A 21,691-nucleotide genomic window follows, 5' to 3' on the forward strand; every position below is an offset into this window, starting at 1 on the left:
TGTCTTTCATGATATAATTTATTCATTTCTGCACTCTAACGTAGATTTTACTTCTTCTTCTACTTCTTCTTGTTTCCCAACATAAACCTGCACTGAAACTGCATTTGATGTCATCGTATGTATTTTATGTATCTAAATGATTTCCTCTCTTACTCTGTGTGAAATAAAGCTGCTCTGCCATCTGATGGACGCAAGCAGAGGACACACACACATGAGATCACAGCTGCAGACACACAAAGAGAAGAGTTCACCAGTTACAAAGACCTTCACCTCCTTTTTCTCAGTTTTCTATATGAGAAAAACAAGGAATTGAGAAGTGAAGAAAATGAACGAGAGAATAGAAACCTGAGGAAATCTCTCTCTCCCTCTCTCTCCCTCCCTATCTCCCTCTCTCTCTCTCTCCCACACACACAGACATGACATTCTTCTGACAATTAATCTTTGAATACTTGCCAACTTGTAAATTAATGTTAAATCAAATTAATTATTGCTGTTTAAACATCGGAACATTGGCAACGTCTGTTTCCATTACATTTCTGTGGTGTGTGTGTGTGTGTGTGTGTGTGTCAAAGCCATCGCTCTCTTTCCCTCTGAGACCTGCTGTCACTCACTGCCTCCTCCTCTTTCTGTCAAACTATATTTCAAAGATGAAACAGATTTATCTTCATTCTACTCATAATGAAGGGACGTTTGAGTGACAGGTTGAGCTTGGAGGGGATTCATGCAACTGGCTGTTATGCAGATAAACTTGGTTGGACAAATCTTGGTGTCAGGGGTCACCAGGGGTCACCAGGACCAGAGAACACGCTGACCTTCACTGGTTCTTCATCACAAACGCAGAAATCTCATTCTCAGCTTATTTCAGATGCATGATGAAGCAACAAACTGAACTGAGAAACGGAGAAACAGGAAGATCGCTCTCCCCCTCCCGCTCCCCCCTCTCTGTCTCTCTCTCTCTCCCCCCCCTCTCCCCCCCCCTCTCTCTCTCCCCCCCCTCCCCCCCCCCCTCTCAATGTGTATGATTACAGTCAAGCAAAATCATTTGAATTGTATTGATTTTCTAAACAGCTAAATTGAACTGAATCACTTTCATTGAAGTTTCAGACAGAGAGCTGAAGCTCTGAAGCTCCATGCAGCCACACACACACGCCTCCAAAACCTGAGCAGCTGTAGATGTGGACAATGAAGTCAGTAAAGTTCTGACCCGAGCAGAGGAGAAGCCTCTGTTTAAACTATAACACTAAATCCATTTAGACAGAGAGGAGGAAGCAACATGAACACAAACACATCTGAACCAACCTGGACATCAATAAACAGCTTCAGAAGAACAAAGGTGCTCTGTTGTTGTTGTTGTTGTTGTGTTCTTCTTCTTCTGCTGTCACTTCTTCTTGTAGTTGTATAGCAACACAATGGTGTAATACTGCCACCTGCTGGTATGGAGTCTGGACCTTTGTGACGCCAGGCAGACGACAAACCAAACACATGTAATGTTTTATTGTCTATGATGACTTAAAGCAGAACGTCTCCAGTCTCTGCAGATTCCTTTAGGTCAGATGATTGTTGTAACTGCTGCAACATGGCCAAATCAAAATCAATCAATACAATCAATACATGTGACAACTTGACCAGATACTTGACAGCTAAGGGCAGAAACAGACAAAGATGTAAACATCACAGCAGTGTTGGAATCCTTCCGTTCCGACGTTGACCACACGGGGGCAGTGTCTTACCAGATATCTGGCCAGAGTTGCTGATGTGCGTCTTCGTGTGTGTACAGTATCTGTGTGTGTGTGTGTCTCTCTCTCGCTCTGTGTGTGTGTGTGTAACTTAATTTCAGGAAATAAATGAACTCGGCTTTCTTTGAATTTCAGCTTTAATAAATAATCATTAAAAGACCTTTTGCACAAAATGGAGAGACTTTTTGAGCTGAATTGATCTGATTCAATACATTAGAGTACAAACTAATGACACTGCAGCACACCTACACACGCGCACACACACACACACACACACACACACACACACACTGTATTTATTTAACACTTAACAACCAGGCTGCAGCGTTCTGTTTATGATTGATTAGTGACGCCAATTAATGAAGAGAAATCAGATACTTTGTTCAAATGCAAACAAGTGGTAATTGTTGGTCCAGTTGGCAGAAGGAAATCAACGTTTGGAAGTGGAGAGACTACAGGAAGTAACATAGCTGCACTTATAAACTGCATATTAGTCCACACACACACACACACAAACATGAACACAGATTGTTTTATTTAATCTGGAGTCATGTGGCAGGTGTTCCTAACAAAGTGGTACAAGGTGTCCCTAATAAAGTGGCACTCCAGGCTTCATTTTTTTCAGGGTATTTTCAGCATTTTCATTTTTTAGAAAGTGCCAGTAGAAAATGTTTCCCATTTGGATTTTTTTAGCCAATCTTTAATCAAACACACTCAGACTTCCTCCAGGCCTTCACACTCTCAGGCTCTTCATACTTTCAGTTACAGAAAGCATTCAAACAGTTCCCAGGCTGCTTCTTCTTCGTTCTTAAACTTGTTCAGCATACGGCAACATTTTCAGTGTTTGCAATCACAGCATATTTTCTTCAGGAAATGCATTTGTAATTGTGGTTGACTGTGTTTTTCTATGTGAATGCGTCTGAGGCTGAACATCTGTTTGTGCTGCTGCAGTGTCATGTAAAGTCTGAGCAGGCAGGAACAGGAAGTCTGGAGGGCAAAGACAGAACAACAGAGGGACCACAGACAAAATCACAGCGGATGAAAGAGAGGAAATGGTAAATTAAATTGGATTGAATTTAGATGCGGCAGAACTTTGGTCCACCGAGGTGGAAAACGACGGTGGCGGCGCAGTTTGGAGAGAGTCGAGGGAAAACGTGATTAAAACTCCATCAATTCAGATTGGCAATCAGGTGGGATGAGTGAGTCGGTGATCAGTGAGGCACACGCCTGTGTTTGAGACGTGACACCTGGACATGCGTGTCTGCGTGTGTGCGGCTGCAGAGGGAGGAGCCTGATGTTTCTCAGTTGCATGTAATTATAAATTGATTCATGTAAAATCTCTGTGAAATAAAATAATAAATAGAATAATAAATAATAATTAGCTGCTGGTTTATTCCACAATGGTCTCACACACACACACACACACACACGCACACGCACACGCACACGCACACACACACACACTTCTGACCATTTAAATCAGTGTAATCCGGTAAATGGAACGACTTTGACAAATGTTACCATTTCCAGAACGAAGCGTGTGCGTGTGTGTGTGTGTATGTGTGTGTTTGTGTGCGTGTTGAAAGTAATTTGCAAATTGGTTTCAATCAGGCATATTGCAGTTAGCAGGTGGCTGGCTGGAGAGGCAGCAGTTGTCTCTCTCACACACACACACACACACACACACACACACACACACACACACACACACACACACACACTATAGCTTGCTATCAGACCCTTTTTCCACGGTCACACACAGCAACAAAAAGCTGACTAGATGCTTCGTCACCAAGGCAACTGTCCTATTGAGATTTTGTTACATATCAAAAGTGAAACGCTGACCTCAGTGCACGTGAGGATGACGATGATGATGAAGATGATGACTGAGCCTCACTGACCCTCTGTCAATGACTTTGGAACTGGACATGTTACAATTATAAAAAGGGGGTGGGGCAAACTAAATGGACCAACCAGCTGAGATCCTCTCTGTAGCGCCTCCTACTGACCCTTCAGCCAAACGACACCATCAAGTCACTCTGTTTACCTCTGACACCCAAACCTCACACACTTCTGATCAGTTCTGTACCAAAATGTGAGTACGTCTGTAGATTCTGGAAGAATTATTCCTGCTTCTTCCTTATTGGCTACAAACTTCTAAAGCCGGCGGTCTTGTCGTCCTACGGGTGGTAACAGAAAGAACTCTTCCCCCCCCGCCGACACAGCCGATTGCGTCTGTAGGAGGGCGCGACCACGGCGACGGGCGAATGTTTAGCCTCCCGTGCTGCCTGAGCACAAACAGCACGCCATCTTCTGTCCTGTTCATCTCTGCATGTCTGTGTTTGTTATGCCTGAATCTGCCTGTCTGCCTGCCTGTCTGTCTGTACATATATACAGGTTTATATGTGTTTACGAGCATCTAGGCTGAGCTGAGTCAGCGTCGGTTCAGAGCTCCAGCGGCTCCTTGCTCTCCCTGTCCGCCTGAAGGAGGAAACAATGGGAGAGAAAAGTTACTTGGCTTAGCAAAAATTAAGATAAAAACCAAGAGGTATTGATGAGCTGGGCTGAGTTACTGCTCACAGTGAGAGGAAGAGGAAGCCAGCGTGATGATTCAGCCTCTTCTTCAGGGCGCTGAGTCACTGAAGCCTGTGGAGGAAACATGGAGCCGCTGGACTCCACTTTGTGCTGACAGGAACACTCCACTGAGACTGCGTCCTGTGTGTTAGCATGCAGCTTTAACACAAAGGGTCGATGGAGCAAACACAGCAGTTTGTGGAAGCTAGCACAGGTAGCATGTTTGCTAAGTAGCTACCATGGTTAGCTTCGTGTCCATTTAACTTTCTCTGCAGTTAAAACTTGGAAATTCAGTGTAAATTTGAGTTTGGTCTTCATCAGTCAACAGGCTCGTATCCAAGGACAACCAGGACAACCAGAAGCTGAAACAAGAGACTCCACAGACAGCACAAAGAGCTGTGTGTGTGTGTGTGTGTGTGTGTGAGACAGAACACAGTATACTGCATACATACATGAATGCATCCATGCGTCTCCTCCTGTGTTTTGATTTGAAAGGGAAGTGTGTGAATGATTGAGCTCTCAAAGCTTTGATTCTGTTTGTTTTGTTGCTTAAACCCGTGATTGCTCGGCGAGTGAAAGACATTTATATGGAAATGAATTGCGTATGGAAATCAGCCTGCGTTTATGTCGGCTTAGCTGGAAAAACTGTTTTTACTTTCACTTTGTGTCACGGCTGTCATCTGCATTCAGCCGGCACCGCTTAGGCTCAGCCCAGGCACCAGAAGACTGAGCCTCATTCAATTTAGACTGAATGAACCAGCAGGTAGGCCCACACACACACACACACAGAAACCCATCAGCGGGAGTTCATCCATCACAATAGAAAGTCATTGATACCTGATCAACGCTTGTTTCTTCCTCCAGAGCTCCGGCTGCCAGAAGGTGAAACATCTGAAACGGGCCGACCGCTCGTCCCAGTTTACTGTTCTGGTTTTAAAATGGAGCAACCAGGTGTCCTGAGGAACCTTGAACATACATCAATCTGACGCAGCAGACGCTCGGTGGGTGAAAGCTCCCGGCTGATTGAGCTGAGGAGAAGTTCACCGCCTCATAAAGACGCTTTTATATTTTTCCCTTCACTCCCTTTGTCTGATTAATTTCCCCTCTCAGTGAGACACAGTGTGACTGATGACTGAACCAGGCTCACACTCATCCTGTCACATTCTGAGTTTAAACGTCAGAGTGATCTCACATCTCCCAGATTGATTTTTAATAATTTGATATTTCAGAGCCAAAAGTCTGAACTAACCGACTTTACTCCGTCTGAAGTTGTTAAATGTCCCTGGTGGCTGTGAGCTGCCTGTGTGGTGGCGTCTTTAAAGCGTGCAGCAGCAGAACAGGAGCATCTACAGACACTAACTGTGCTCATCCTGGATCATTTAGGGTAAAAACTGAACTGTTGTGGCTTTGGTTAAGTTGTTAAAGCAGAAATGGGAGTTAAACCACAACTGTCAGCATTCAGACGCTGCTGGTTGATTATTTATTATTTATCAGCTAAATTAAAACCCTGATTCTAACAGAAGGCTCCTCTGCTTCAGTCCTTCAAGGTTCCTGAACGCCTCTGAGTCACACAGCTGCTTCACATTCATACAAACCTAAAGGACTCAGAGCTCCATTTAGCTGGATTATTGATATTTATATGGAGGAAGATCACTCAATGAAATGTGAAAGAGTCACTGACCTCAAATAACACAGAAGTCTCTCTCTCTCTCTCTCTCTCTCTCTCTCTCTCTCTCCCATGAATATTTGTTAAAGCCTCTAAAAGCTTCTTTACAGTTCGATACAAACATGCTCAACATTGCCTCAGAAAGTGTTTCCCTCTAACCTTTGACCCTGAACTCAAAACATCAACAATTCATGATAACGTTCCACAAAAAGTCCTCCTTCAAAGTAAAGTTATTTTATTTAATGCAATTGACTGACTCAGAGAGAAGAAGAGAGCAGAGAGAGAGAGAGAGACAGCGGCGTCTCCAGGGTTAATTATTAATTAAAGGAGCTGGCAGAGAAGTCTTCCTTCAAAAATGATGAAATCTATTTCTCTCTAAGATGTTTTTTTTATCATGATCGATGATAGACATTTGCATCATAATGAAGTTTATTGCACAAAGAGTTATTTAGCAAAATAGATTAAAAACATAGAAATAACTCAAATATATTTTAAATGAATAAATCTTTTTAATGACTTTTTAATTCCTCCTCCATGCTCTTTGCTTGATTACTTTATATTTATATTGTGATGCTGAAACAGTCGGCTTACATTTAAACATTCAATCAATAAGGTGAAGGAGGAGAGGAGCGACTGAGACACAGGAAGGAGCAGGAGAGGAAGAGGAGAAGAAGAAGGTGAGGGGAAGAGTGATGTGGAACAGGGATGAAGAGGAGGAGAAAGAGGAAGAGGTCAGCAGAGCACGAGGCCCCTCTGTGGATTAACTCCCCAGGGTTCAACACAACATGGGCACATTCAGCTAAATGCAGTGTTGTGTGTGTGTGTGAGAGTGTGTGTCTGGATGTGTGTCCAGTAAGCTTCTTTTCCACCCTTCACATAAAGTTGGAAATAATGACGCCAATTCCTCTGGACACACACACACACACACACACACACACACACACACAGGCATGATGTCATCTTTATCACGTGTTGAGACAGGATGACTCAGCTGTTCAGACTCTCTGACATGGAGGAGAATCACAGCTCATCACTCCACCTGAACACGACGGACTGACTGGTTCTAACTGGTCAAGACCCTGAAAACACACAGTAAACACACAGTAAACACACAGTAAACACACAGTAAACACACAGTAAACTGCTGAAAACACACAGTCAACGTCTCCTCTGCTCCTCTGCCACGTGTCTGTGAAGAGGCAGGAGGAATGTAGACCTTCCTGTTCTTCAGGAGCAACAGCTGACGGACTTCCCGGCCTGATGAAGATGGAGAGAGCAGCTGGTTTACTTCTAGACTGTGACTGTGTGTCTGTGCTGTCAGTCACGTGTGTGTGTTACCTGTTGCCCCGCCCATCATACTAACAAAGAGGCAGAGCTTCAACGTGATGCGAGTCAGAGTTCAGCTGAGCAGCAGTCGACTCCACTGAAGCAGGAGAGAAGAGAGGAGCAGCAGCGTCTCAGCCTGGTGAGTCCACTCAGATCCTCTCCTGTTTCAGACCAAAGACGCTCGCCCACGTCTCACTGCGCTCCCGTTTCATTCTAAAACGCGAAGCATGTGTGGCTACAAACACGTTGATGTCTGTTGCCACACAAGCCGCCCGGTGGTTCGACCTTCACCTTGTCACCGTCAGAGCGGGAAAGCAGCAGGAAGTGACCTCGTTTAGCCGTGTCAGTAAATCAGTGAGCCACACCCACGACACCAGGAAGAGAGTGGAATGCAGCCTGGCGTCACATAAAGTCATTAAAAGTCCGATTCCATCGGTGAGAAGCTGCTAACATTAGCACTAGCACATTAGCAGAGCTGAGCCTAAGGCTGAGGATGAAGTCTTTCCACGTGACGTCTCCTTGGGCGTCGCCCTGGAGACAAACCACATTTTTCTTGAAACATCCAACAATAACAAAGTGGCCTCTCCAGTTTGACTGACAGAAGGTTGATGTGACGACACGCTGAGCCTTACAGACTTTAGTCCTGTCAAACACTCAGTTGTGTAGTTGTGTAATTCCAGAGATGTTTTTCTGTTTGTTCTCAGTTTGTAGACATGTCTGCTGCCGTGCCGTCTGAAGATCCGTTCCTGTGCTCCATCTGTCAGGACGTCTTCACTGATCCAGTCTCCACACCCTGTGGACACAACTTCTGCAAAACCTGCATCATTCAGCACTGGGACACCAACATCAAGTGTGTGTGTCCTCTGTGTAACGAGATGTTCAACACCAGACCTGAGATGAAGGTCAACACTTTCATATCTCAGATGGCCACTGAGTTCAGACGGTCAAATAAAACCGAACCCAGCAGCAAATCAGAGGAACCAGCTGCCAAACCAGGAGAAGTTCAGTGTGACTTCTGCACTGGAACCAAAGTGAAAGCCATCAAGTCCTGCCTGAAGTGTGAGGCCTCCTACTGTCAGACTCATCTGGAGCCTCATCTGACAGCAGCACGCCTCATATCACACCATCTGATCGATCCTGTGGACAACCCGGAGGACAGGATGTGTAAGAAGCACAATGAAACCATGAAGCTCTTCTGCAGGACCGACCAGACCTGTGTGTGCTCAGTCTGTCTTGTTTACGAACACAAGAACCATAAGTTTGTTCCTCTGGAAGAAGAATATAAAGGAAAGAAGGCTGAGCTGAGGAGGACAGAGGCTGAAATTCAGCAGAAGATCCAGCAGACACGAGTGAAGATCCAGGAGATCCAACAGTCAGCAAAGCTCAGCAGGGAAGCTGCAGACAGAGAGAGAGCAGATGGAGCTCAGGTCTTCACCACTCTGATGCAGCGTGTGAAGAAAATCCAGGCCGACTTCATGGAGAGCGTGGAGGAGAAGCATAAGAGCACAGAGAAGCAGGCTGAAGACTTCATCAAAGAGCTGCAGGAGGAACTCTCTGAGCTGATGGGGAGAGCTGCTGAGGTGGAGCAGCTCTTACACTCTGTAGACCTCTGCCACCTCCTCCAGAGCTTCTCATCCATCAGCACTGCTCCTCCCACCAAGGACTGGACAGAGGTCAGAGTCCATCACAGCCTGTATGAGGGGAACCTGGAGAAATCTGTGGCTCAGCTAGAGGAGACCATCAGTGCATGGGTGAAGAAGGTGAAGCTGAAGAGGATCCAGCAGTTTGCAGTGGACGTGACACTGGATCCTGATACAGCTCAACCTGTCCTCATCCTGTCTGATGATGAGAAACAAGTTCACTGTGGTTCTGTGAAGAAGAATCTCCCAGACAACCCGGAGAGGTTTGACAGATGTCTTTGTGTGTTAGGAAAGCAGAGCTTCTCCTCAGGAAGGTTCTACTACGAGGTCCAGGTCAAAGGAAAGACTGAGTGGACTTTAGGTGTGGCCAACGAGTGGATCACCAGGAAAGGAAGCATCATAGTGAGGCCTCAGAATGGCTCCTGGACTGTGATGCTGAGGAACGAAGCAGAGTATGAAGCTTGTGAGGATCCTCCTGTCCCTCTGAGTCTGGAGTCCAAGCCGGAGAAGGTGGGCGTGTTTGTGGACTATGAGGAGGGTCTGGTCTCCTTCTATGACGTGGATGCTGCAGCTCTGATCTTCTCCTTCACTGGCTGCTCCTTCACTCACAGGCTCCTCCCATTCATCAGTCCCTGTCGGAGTCATGGTGGTGCAAACTCCGCCCCTCTGATCATCTCAGCTGTCAATCACTCTGAGTAACCTGCAGACTGTCCTTTAAGGGAACAAAAGTACACATTTTAGCGTCTAATCACTGGAAAAATTACAAATGTTGGACTGTGGTTCATGAATCAACTGAATTATGTCTCTGATCTTCGTCACATTCAAGGATTTTTGGACTTTTGAACTTTTACATTTATACCACAGCTGTGAACAAATATGACTTCCTGTTACAATCACATCAGCTCACATCAAACAAACTTCAGCTCTCTCTCTCACACACACACACACACACACACACACACACACACGTACACACACACACACACACCTTCTGATGTATTACAGAAATCCAGAGTGTCTCAGCAGAAACAAGGTGGAAGTTTGACCATGTTCAGTTATTAGACAATTAACCCCCGAGACCCCGACAGTGGGAGGAGGTGAGAGGTCACTTTAGCCTGAGATACACAAACCCAATGTGTGTGTGTGAGTGTGTGTGAGTGAGTGAGCAAGAAAGAAAGAGACAGTATGTGAGGTAGAGGAAGAAAGGGGTGGGTTGGGATTTGTGTTTATCTGGTTTCAGGTAGAGTGTGTGTGTTCAGTTACTGAGTGTGTGTGTGTCTGTGTGTGTGTTCCTTCCTTTTGCAATTAACCTGCACCGAGACCCTGAAACTGAGAAAGTGGATTCTGGGAAAGTTGACGTACATTTAGAAATGGGAGGAATGTTGTGAGGCCATATTTGTTTGGGTTTGTGTGTCTGTGTGTGAGGCAGCGGCTCAGTGGGTAGTGCTTCCGCTTGGGAACCGGAGGGTCGCCGGTTCGAGCCCCTGCCGAGGTGCCCCTGAGCAAGGCACCGAACTCTCAATTGCTCCCCCCTCTGCGAAGGGTGGTAATGTAATGTAAGTCGCTTTGGATAAAAGCGTCTGCCAAATGATCGTAATGTAATGTAATGTGTGTGTGTTTATGTTACTTTTTGGTGTACAGAGTAAAAGAGTGACTATGAGTATATCTTATGTGTTAGAGTCTTTACACTGTTGCTTTTTGCATCCTGTTTTGAATAAATGCTCACATTAGATTTTTGTTGCATTAGAATTTGTGAATATGAATCTTGCTCCTAGAACAAACAGCACACACACACACACACACACACACACATTAATGTATATGTGTATCACATGTTGATTTACGACGCTGTGCCGTACAGAAGCTTGTAGAGCCTCATAAAACAGCACCACCACAAGGGTAAAACGACACACGGGCAATTGTTCTGCACCTCCTGATTTATACGTTCGTGTGCGGCGACCCCATGAACGTGAGCGCATACATTTGAATCCAGCAGATCTGGATCAATATCTGCACCTGGACTAAATTGCTTCGACCCGTCGTCCATCAGCAGATGAACCCGCCTGACTTTTTCTCATTAAGATCAGTGACTTAGATTGTGGCGAGTCGGCAAAAAGGTCTGCGAGGGCTCCTCTTCATCTTTCAATGTTAGACGGTGGAAAAAAAACCTTCCTGGATCCAAAATCTCAGGATCTAATCGTGTCCCTGATCAGAGAGAGCCCAGTGTTTCTGTACAGTGAGATCGGTAGAGACGCTCTTCCTCACGCGACGCAGGATAATATCGACTTTCTGTAGATATTCAGAGAAAACAGGGCAGAATGGAGCCGTTTTTGTGGCCTTGTGATGGAAGAATGCAGTGAAATCCTGCACAGTCACAAATAGTTTTAATTGTGGTTTATGGCTCCCGACTCACGCGGCTAAATTCTGCTGTGTGTGGGCTGAGAGCTGTGAAGCTGCGTGAGCGATGGGATCGGGGAACGCCATTGTGTAAGGCGTCATTTTAATAAGGCTGCCATTTGTGCCGGTTTGCCCCTCGCCCCCCCCCCTCTTCTTTTTGTCTTCCTGGCTTTAACAGCTCGAGTTATGATGAACACGCTCATTTCCCTCCTGGCTGATATTACAGCGCCAGAGCACACACAGGCAGATAAGCACGATAAGACGGATATGTAAATGATTTTTCATTAAATAACCTGTAGGAGGGAGGAGACGCGGTTGCCACGACGCTAAATCATCATTAAGATGCTCATTCTGCTTTTCCCTGCATCCTCCTTCATTCATACTCTAGGAATCCACACATGTGCTCAGGAAGGTTCTGCTACCATCCAGGATAGCAGCATGTCAGGATGGACTGACTGCTTCTGCTTCTTCTTCTCTTGTACTATTTGCAGCTCAGTTTGCATTGAGTGAGAAACAGAAAAGAGAATCTAGAGGAATGTGTTATTTATAAAGTGTAACATGCAGCATGTGGTGTGGCAAAGTGCCAACTCCACAGTCAATAAAAATGAAAATGATATTCAGGGTGGAACAAGATTCAAACACGAGTGTACTCCGAGCACGCTTCACCTCAACTACAACGCTAAACGCCACGTTATTCATGGAGCTCATGGCCTTTCTACACCTTTGGCCCTTTTTACACCACGGGACCTGATCAGAGGCCTGCGTACCTCCACAAGACCTGATCAGAGGCCTGCGTACCTCCACGGGACCTGATCAGAGGCCTGCGTACCTCCACAGGACCTGATCAGAGGCCTGCGTACCTCCACAAGACCTGATCAGAGGCCTGCGTACCTCCACAAGACCTGATCAGAGGCCTGCGTACCTCCACAAGACCTGATCAGAGGCCTGCGTACCTCCACAAGACCTGATCAGAGGCCTGCGTACCTCCACAAGACCTGATCAGAGGCCTGCGTACCTCCACAAGACCTGATCAGAGGCCTGCGTACCTCCACAGGACCTGATCAGAGGCCTGCGTACCTCCTCAGGACCTGATCAGAGGCCCGAGTGCATTCTATCATCTCACCTCCCCACGTCAAACTAATCTCACCTGAACTGATCCAAATAGAATCAGCATTATGCAACAATAAGTGGCAGTGAAGAAAATGAATGAAATAGAAAACATCTCACCAAAACTCCCTGATCTCTGCTGCCTTGTCGTCTCTGTCTGAGCCTCCAAAGCGCTGGCCGACCAAACCGTGGTCACTTCCTGTGACACTTGATGAACATCTGCGTGGAGGAATCAGCTGAACAGGAAAGTGGAGTGAATGAAAGCAGAAACATCACACACAGCTCACTGTCACCGTCTGCAGTCTTAATGACAGAAGGAAAGTAAAGGTGAGATGAAGTTCTCCAAAGCTCCAGCATCCTGAAGCCCACCTGAGCAGATCCTACCTGAGCAGATCCTACCTGAGCAGATCTTACCTGAGCAGATCCTCAGTGACTTGGTGGATTTTCTCTCCGTGCACGACGCAGGAAACTTCAGCCAATTCACAACTAAAACTTCTAATGTTGCTCATTGTTTAAAGACATTTTTAATGTTAATATCCACTTTGTGCACCGTGATGCAGAAAAACTCCTAAAATATTCATGATTCTACATTTAAACGGGGCCGCAAACATCATTATTTTTGTTTAAATGCAAAGAGAATATCTCCCCTATAAATTGTATATCTATTATTCAGCCGCCCTGCAGAGAGAGACCGTATCAGCTCAGCACTGATAAGCTTTCATCGGTACCTTCATGGGTTTTAGCTCCATAATAATAGTCAGAATTATTGTGATAGATGGGAGGAAAACACTAATGCACAATAATTGGCAGAAAAGTCAAAAGACATCCGACACGGACCATAATCTGGACCATTTCCTTCATTCACAAAGGAAATCAAATGGAAAATGATTTTGCCATTAAGACGCTGAGCAGATTGGTGTATGTGAGACACAATCGCTCCAATGTGAATCTGACTTCACCACGGGAAAAGAGCCTCAGTGTAAAGCTGTCAGAGCGTCGCTGGGACTTTGTTTGCATTTTGGAAGTGATACATTCAGGGGTGGGGACTCTCTGGACTCTCTGGACCAGGGGTGTCAAACATACGGCCCACGGGCCAAAACCGGCCCACCAGATGATCCAATCGGACTTTGCAAAGTGTGACAATTATAAGACATTAAGTTTCACACAATTCAAACATTTTTCAGACTTTCTTTGAGCCATTCAGCATTTTTAAATATTTCATGGTTTTTCAGACATCACAAGTTTAAAACACCTCATATTTTAAAGATGTTTCAGTCTTCTTCATGTGTGTGTATTCTGGCCCATTAGAGTGGAGGAGAGTTGAAGCCGAGCGGCTGAGAGCTCTGCACTCCAAGATCAGACAGGGAGGAAAGGAGGAAATGAAGACTGAGGAAAAGCGTCGGTGTCTCCAGATCCAAACCGCCACCATCAGATCAGAGCTGGAGCAAGAAGAGTCACATGAACTACAACAGCTGTAAACATCCAGAAGATTCCAGGACACGTTCATTGTTGGGACTTCTACTGGACTCTGCAGCCTGAGAGGTCAGAGGTCGCAGGGCGCTATAGTACAAACCAGTGACTCCCACCAGGAAGTCACTGACACACACAGCTCATGTTTAGCATTAGCTGCTAGTGTGGTTGAGCTACTCTGCACATTAGCTTCTATTTTGGCATTTCCAGCTAAAAGAGGACACAGCTCATGTTCAGCTGCTAGTTTGTCCATTTCAATGCCAATATTCAATTTAATGTAACACTAAATGTAGTTTAACATGAACTCTTCCCGACTCCTCCCCACCCACTGCGAGTGCAGTTGCAGTGAAATTCACCCAGGAGGTCTTAATGTAGCAGGAGGTGCAACATGAAGCACACGGGCCTTCTTGAGTTTAAATTGGACTGATAATGGCCCAGAACTAAAATGAATTTGACACCCCTGCTCTAGACTCCCTGGACTCTCTAGACTCTCTGGACTCTCTTGCCTCTCTGGGCTCCCTGGACTCTGGACTCTCTGGACTCTCTTGCCTCTCTGGGCTCTGGACTCTCTGGACTCTCTTGCCTCTCTGGGCTCTGGACTCTCTGGACTCTCTGGACTCTCTTGCCTCTCTGGACTCTGGACTCTCTGGACTCTCTTGCCTCTCTGGGCTCCCTGGACTCTGGACTCTCTGGACTCTCTTGCCTCTCTGGACTCTGGACTCTCTGGACTCTCTATCCTCTCTGGACTCCCTGACCTGAATGTCTTTGCACCTTCAGCTCTTTACTCTTCCATGTTTTAATCTTTATTTTCCAGTCCTGATCCACTCAGCAGACTCAGTTGTTGTGTTTTGGCAGGGTTGGACCGTCTGCTTACTCACTTCCCTCCTGTGACCTTCTGAGGTGGTGTAGACAAATGAAACAGTTGCTGCTGAGGCTGAATGAATCATCAGAAAGTGTTTCTCTCTCTAAAGCTGCACTCACTGAGTCACCGTCTCAGTCCAGTCTCACCTGAAGCACTTTAGGATTTCCTCAGAAAATGTGTGCTTTAGTGGAATATTTGTCTTTTTATATTTTTATTGCAAATGTCTGCTTTTACTTCACTACTTTACTCAACTTATCTGCTAACGGGTAAATGAGTGAGTTGTAGAGTTTGGAGTGCAGGTGATCGTTTGGTCAAACTTGCTTCAGCAGCAACTTGTGATGTTTACGTTGATATGACACTGAAACCATCTGGTCCGCCTTTAGGTTTAACGCCTCATTACCTCATGGATTTGAGCGTTTGATTCTTAAAGGTATGGTACAGAGACAGTACAAGTGCTGGTGAGTATAAAGGATGGAGACAGATTTGGGTCAAAGGTTGTTGAGCTGAGGTCTTCACCTGTGAAGTTCAGCTCAACAGATTTCTCATTTCTAATAATTTGTCTGCTGATGCTCCAAGCCAAGACAAAGAAGTGTGTGGCAAAAAGTCCATGGCTGCGATTTGTGGAGGTAGATCTTGAATTCCTTTTTTATTGTTTTAGCAAAGCGCTCAGCATTTCCATGGCTGCTGCAGGACATCATCAGACTTCATCAGGCGCCTCCACGTCTCTGCGTTTCTTTGATTATCTTCCCTTTGGGTGATTTGGTTGTGGCGTCGAGTCTCCAGCGGTTCAGCTGTGATTATCCTGGCCGACGTGTGTGTGTGTGTGTGTGTGTGAATGTTGTAGCTGTTTGAATGTTGTTCATGATGAAGATGATGATTATGATGAGGGTTACTCCTCTGGAAACAGCTGCTCACCACTCACACACACACACACACACATACACATACACACACACACACACACACACACACACACACACACACACACACACACACACACACACACACACACACACACACACACACAGCTATCACACCATGCTAAACCTTGAATATTAGCAACGTCTGACACTTCCTGTCCAGTGGCCTGGCTTGGTCGAGCCTTTTGATGTGAGTCTCTGAGGAGCAGCCTGACTCGCTCGCCCGCTCGCTGCATGTGTGTGTGTGTGTGTGCAGGTTAATTGGCTTGTAGCTCATGTTCACAGACGGTAGCTGTCACTGTGTCCTGATCATTAGAGAGTGAGAGAAACACACAGGAAACAGGAAACGCACCATAGCAACCAGCAACTACTTTGATTTGTTCCCATCTCTCTCTCTCTCTCTCTCTCTCTCTCTCTCTCTCACCCCTCTGTTTCTTCTCCGTTCTGCCTCCCAGCTCTCCAGCTCACACACACTCACACACACTCACACACACACTCACACACCTCTTCCTGCTCCCTGCTGTCCTTCCTCCCCTGTAATCGTTTCCTTCTGGACACACACATTCTGCATTATCGCAAAGTTCAAGAGTTCAGGTCTGAAACATCGTTCCGTGTTCTTGTTGTTCTTCTCCCCCTCATGCCACACTTGGAGTCGTGCTGCTGTGTTGTGGCTCCGTGCAGCGTGACGAGTTGACTGTGTTCTGTATCCAGACACTCTAATGATGCGACCCACTGCTGACTGAAACATTCGGACCATTCTAACAATCCCAGCTGCGTCCTGGGGGGCCGATGTGTCACCGCTACATTTAGGGATTCTTTTAAAATAAGCAAGAATCTTAAGAACATCTAAGACCAAAGGAAACAAAGCACACAAACACACACACACACACACACACACACACACACACACACACACGTTCAAACATTGTTCAGAATATTCCCCCCATGTTTCCGCTCTTCCTTCAGTCACTTCCTACTCTCAGCTGTTTTAACTTCTTCAAACCTTCAGACTGAGAAACCATGGAGACTATTTCCCGGCCTTCAGACTTGAACCTGTCACTCTCTTCTGTACTCTTCATCACCACTCTGTCCTCCGCTCATGCCGCCCCTCAAGCTCTTTTTACGCGACAGGAACCTGAAACTCCCCTTAATCCTCCAGTTTAGTCTCCGTTTAGCCGTCATTTCAACTTTAGACCCTTTAGAACAAAATTTCACCAGTTCACCATTTTTTCTAAACTGAGGCGTCAGAACTTCCTGAGAGGATAAAATGTTTTAAAGTTTAGTTTGGAGCTCAAAATGGAAGTGAAAGTGAAGAGCGTCTGTGTGTGTAAGTGAGCGTGATGCTGCAGTGTTTGGAGCTCAAGCAGCGTCTGATGATTCATCACGCTGAGCAAAGAGAATTATACTCCAGCCTGTTTAACGGGGGAAACTATGAAAAGTTTCTAAAGCGATGAGTTAATGAGGGTTGAATTCCATCATAAACAGTGAGAAATCATTCCAGAGCTTTAATGTGGAGCTCCAGAGTTTAAAACACAAAGGAGATGAAGACTAAATGAATGTTTACTGCCCTCGTTAAAGACGGAAGATGTATCTTAATGGGGATTATTATAAAACATGTATATTTATTACTGGACATTATCTTTATGGAGCTGCTGGGCAGAAGAGGAAGAGGAGGGAAGAAGAGGAAGGAAGAAGAGGAGGGGGGAGGAGGGAAGAAGAGTTTGACTCTGACAAGGAACCAAGAATGTTGACACAGAAAATGACAAAGTGTTTGTGTGTGTTTGTGTTGGTGTGTGTTTGTGTGTGTTTATGTGTGTTTGTGTGTGTTTGTATTTTTGTGTGTGTGTTTATGTGTGTTTGTATGTATGTTTGTGTGTGTGTGTGTGTGTGTGTGTGTGTGTGTGTGTGTGTGTGTGTGTGTGTGTGTGTTTGTGTGTGTGTGTGTGTTTACAGCACATTGAGCTTTTCACAACAGGAGTTCATCCTTTACCACTTTAAATTGAAACGCCGTCTGAGAAGTTATAGGAAAAGGACCCAGAGGACATTGTTGCATTAAAACAGCATTATGCAAATGTGTATGTAAAAATTCCAGTGTCCTTATCAGAGGGTAAAAGTAAACATTAAAGTGCCACAGTCTGGTAATAAAGATAATGTGCATCCGCCTGCTGAACTCGCTTTATGCAACAACAAAAACAAGAAATGTGACTTTGTTTGCTCGTAATTGAGAGGAAATTAAAGGTGATCACTTTGTTCCAAACACAAAGCTCCAGGGAGCTGAACACCCAGGAGGTCATGGGTTCATATCAGACCTTATTGACACAGACTCTTCGGACGCTTGTGCTGTAATTGTTTTCCCAAAATGCAAACAGTGTTCAGTCCACTGGAACCAAATGAGGGGGAATTTGGTGACTTCATTACTTATGCAACAACAAAAGCATGTGTAAATATCAGGCAGCTTCAACGTCCTCAGACCCCCCAAGACCCCCGCAAGACCCACCCAGACCCGCCCAGACCCCCCCAGACCCCCCCAGACCCACCCAGACCCACCCAGACCCCCTCAGACCCCCCCAGACCCACCCAGATCCAGAAATCCACCCAGACCTGATTGGCTGGATGCAGAGATGAGAGTTCCCTTGGCGCGTCTCTCTGGTGCTTGTTGTGAATATTGTCAGCTCTTCTCTCTTTCGTCTCTCTAACTTGTTCTCTGTCCTTTTCAGGGTAAAACTGTTGACTTCCGCTTCCATCTGTCAATCCTCACTCACCCACTTCACTTTCCTCAAATGTCACTGAGCAGCGAGCGAGCGAGCGAGTGAGCGAGCGTCCCTTTGGCTATTACTGACATTTACTACTGACACAGCCAACATGTGGGCATTCACACACACACACACACACACACACGCACACACACGTATATGCAGGGAGGCAGAAGACGGTTTGATTGATGATGACAGCACAATGGAACTTCACGCTGTTTGAAGGAAACGCACGCATGTGAATCTGAAGCTGAATCCATCTTAGCGTGTCGGTTCCGTGTTAAACATGGAGGCACAGCTGCTCTCTCTCTCTCTCTCAGCTCAAATTTCAAATCTTAATCTTTCAAACTGTATTTACCTTCACATATATCATAACCATGAATCAATAGCTTTGATAGATACGACCCCTGACCCTTTCTCTCTCTCTCTCTCTCCCTCTCTCTCTCCTCCTGTTCTCTCCTTCACTCCTACACCGGTTCATAAGTTGACCAAAGTGTCATAAAGTTTCAAAATAAAGCCTACAGTCAGATGATGGAGGACACTTAAGCTTTTGATTTCATTTATTCTTTCACCACTCAATCCAACAATCCATCAATCGGCCACGAGCCTCATACCCATAATCCCTTTGGAAGTAGCTGTCACTCACTCTCTCCGTCTCTCTGCGGTCTTAATCTGCCTCTCTCGTTTAGCAGATAGAGCTTTACACTCCTCCTCTCCCTCCCTCCTCCCTCCTCTGCAGAGGGATCTCCTGTGATCCCTCCTCCGTCTCCCCGTCTCTCCCTCAAGCCCGTCCACCATTTACCGCCCTCTCCCATGAAAAATGGATGCCGCCGTAGCTTAGCACACATCCACACATCCGCGTGTCTCCTCCTTTCCTCTCCCGCGGAAAGCTGCCGAGGCCGGGGGACTTTACAGAGCCTCCACAGACAGAGTGCGTCGTCTCGGAAACCGAACAGAAATGTTTCAGTCTGCTGCATTTTAAAGTGGAAATCTGTATTGTTGTGTTTTCTCGGTCGGAAGGGAAACAAAGGCAGAAAAACAACTTCCATAACTCCAGACGACGATAACGATGTGATTCTGTTTTGTTTGTTCAGACTCGGCTCGTTTACATATATAATCTATATACTGTATATCTATACAATCAAGCCTTTCCTCATAATGTTACAGCGGCTCTGTCTGTTTGTAGCTCATTTCTATCTGAATCCTTCTGTAATGAGGCTATTTAGCTTTAAAGCTTCCAGATATTTTCCTCTGAGCTCGTTCGGTTTGCTGCTTATGTTTCTGCAAACCGACCAATACTTTCACAAAACTTCACCCCTTAAATCCAAGTGTACCATTGATTTTGTTCTTTCAAAAAACTGCCTTCTCTCCCCGAGCAGCAGTCCTGAACTGTGCAGCTATTTATCACTGCAACGCTCAATAGAAATTTGAAGAAATCCACCAAGCTGGCAAATATTCAACCTCCAATCTGTGCTGACCTGCAGAAACGCTTCAAGCTAAACATTTCTCTTTCTCCCCAAAGACGTCGGGTGATGAAGAGACGTTTGTTTGGGAAACTAGTCAACGAGAGAGAGAAACTATTCTAGCAACCCGAGGTTATGCCATTTTATTTGTGAGTCAAATCAGAAAATGTGCCACTTTCCTGACTGGAGGCAGAGCTCAGCTCAAACATGGAAGAGGAGAAATCTCTCAGCCTGCTTGAGGGTTCATGTGAGGGTTTTCTTTAATCCATTTTTAGGTGCTAAAGCTGTGCTTTGGTTTACAGATGAAACATTGTGCCTCAGTCTCTTTCCTGTGCAGACTGGAGCACATACGGCTGAAACGTTCCAAATCAAACCCGCTTTCCCTGCTCTCCCCTCTCTGATTGGTCTGTTTGGTAGCATTAGGTAGGTGTTAGCTCTGTGACTGCAGGAGGAACATCTGGGCTACCATGCTGAGCAGAGGGATGGAAACACGTCGTGAGCCTGAGAAATATAGAACCATCTCACATCTCCACCCACAGGAGAGGCAGAGCCCGGGGGTTTGTGCTCCGTCTGTTCTGCTTCTTTACCCCAACAACACTCCGCTTTAATCTGACCCACGGAAGGTTGGAAATCATTTCATCAAGAAAATCCCATCCCCGTCCATTTTTTTAATTGGACTCTCTACCGCCTGAGATGATTGTTTTTCTAGCAACATTTCAATTAGACACCCGTGGACAGAAATAGAGCTCGAAGGAATTACAGGCTCGGACACAAAGGCTTCAAAGAGATGCAGAGCCAGTTTCCAAACAAACTAATGGGTTTTTCCGTTTAGCTGACAAAGGAGCAGGAAGCATAAACACACTGCCATACCATAATACACACACAGATACTGGGACGGGCTCATCCTTCAAACGGAACAACATCCCCTGATTTGTGAATATAAGCACAACATACATACATTCACACATACATACACACACACACACACACACACACAACACATATACATACACACATACACACGGCATCACACACACACACACACACACACACACATCACTGCATTGCAGGGCAGCAGGCAGCTGGATTGAATCTCTGGCTTTGGTTTGAACAAACGGTCTGTCCGTCAATCAGAGGAGATTTATCGCAGATTTTGGTCAAAAGTCTTTTCAAAAATGTTATCGATCGTTAGAAAGGAGCTTGGGACGCATTGATGTCATTTTCAGACGGCCCCTTTTGCCACGGGTTTTATAGAGTTTGGACTTCTTGTGTCACTCCCCACATGTAAGAACCATGAAGTCACAGTTCAAACTAAATTAAAAGTTTAAAAGAAACAACAAACAGAAAGCTCAAACTTTCCAACTCCAATTTCCACGTTCAGCAGCTCCGCCTGTCACTTCACACTGAGGGATAACAGCTTTGTCCGCGGTGGTGAACCTCTCACCAAATCCTCCATGGAGCTTTATCCTCACACACACACACACACACACACACACACACACACACACCCTCACAAACATGCTTGCACACTCTGAGGTCACTCGTTACGCTGAAGTGTTTCCGCTTCAGTGAAGTTTGTTTCCCGTAAGCAGATACTCTCTCTCTCTCTCTCTCTCTCTCTCTCTTTCTCTACTTCTCCTCCATATTTTGCTCTCCGTTTTCAGCTCAAGGTCAAAGGTCATCATGGACGGGTGAACATTTTATCTCCTAGATGTCATGTTCTAGGGGGGAGGGGCTTCTCATAGGTGTGTTCCTTCATCTCTGCAGTGCGATGGGA

General features: G+C 45.7%; 2 protein-coding genes across 2 annotated transcripts in view; both read left to right on the top strand.

Moving 5' to 3' along the window:
- The window catches only part of pcdh12 (protocadherin 12), a 6,715-nt gene extending 6,549 nt beyond the window's left edge, over positions 1-166 (top strand). Inside the window, exon 5 of the mRNA XM_076138941.1 lies at positions 1-166. This exon is cut by the window's left edge and continues 967 nt beyond it. The gene's annotated coding sequence lies outside the window, so the exon portion shown is untranslated.
- Positions 167-7,357: 7,191 nt separating this feature from the next.
- On the top strand, positions 7,358-10,674 carry LOC142989423 (E3 ubiquitin-protein ligase TRIM21-like). The gene is made up of 2 exons (XM_076138942.1): positions 7,358-7,441; positions 8,007-10,674. Exon 2 carries the CDS (start codon positions 8,016-8,018, stop codon positions 9,639-9,641), a length of 1,626 nt encoding a protein of 541 aa, XP_075995057.1. The 5' UTR covers positions 7,358-7,441; positions 8,007-8,015; the 3' UTR covers positions 9,642-10,674.
- The last annotated feature ends 11,017 nt before the right edge of the window (positions 10,675-21,691 follow it).

Source organism: Genypterus blacodes, unplaced genomic scaffold (assembly GCF_046128005.1).
Source record: "Genypterus blacodes isolate CSIRO-AG114 ecotype Tasmania unplaced genomic scaffold, CSIRO-AGI_Gbla_v1 ptg000420l_1, whole genome shotgun sequence".
Lineage (NCBI taxonomy): Eukaryota > Metazoa > Chordata > Actinopteri > Ophidiiformes > Ophidiidae > Genypterus > Genypterus blacodes.

Excerpts from the sequence above, each read along its gene's own strand:
- LOC142989423 (XM_076138942.1), top strand. The coding sequence starts at position 8,016 with ATGTCTGCTGCCGTGCCGTCTGAAGATCCGTTCCTGTGCTCCATCTGT.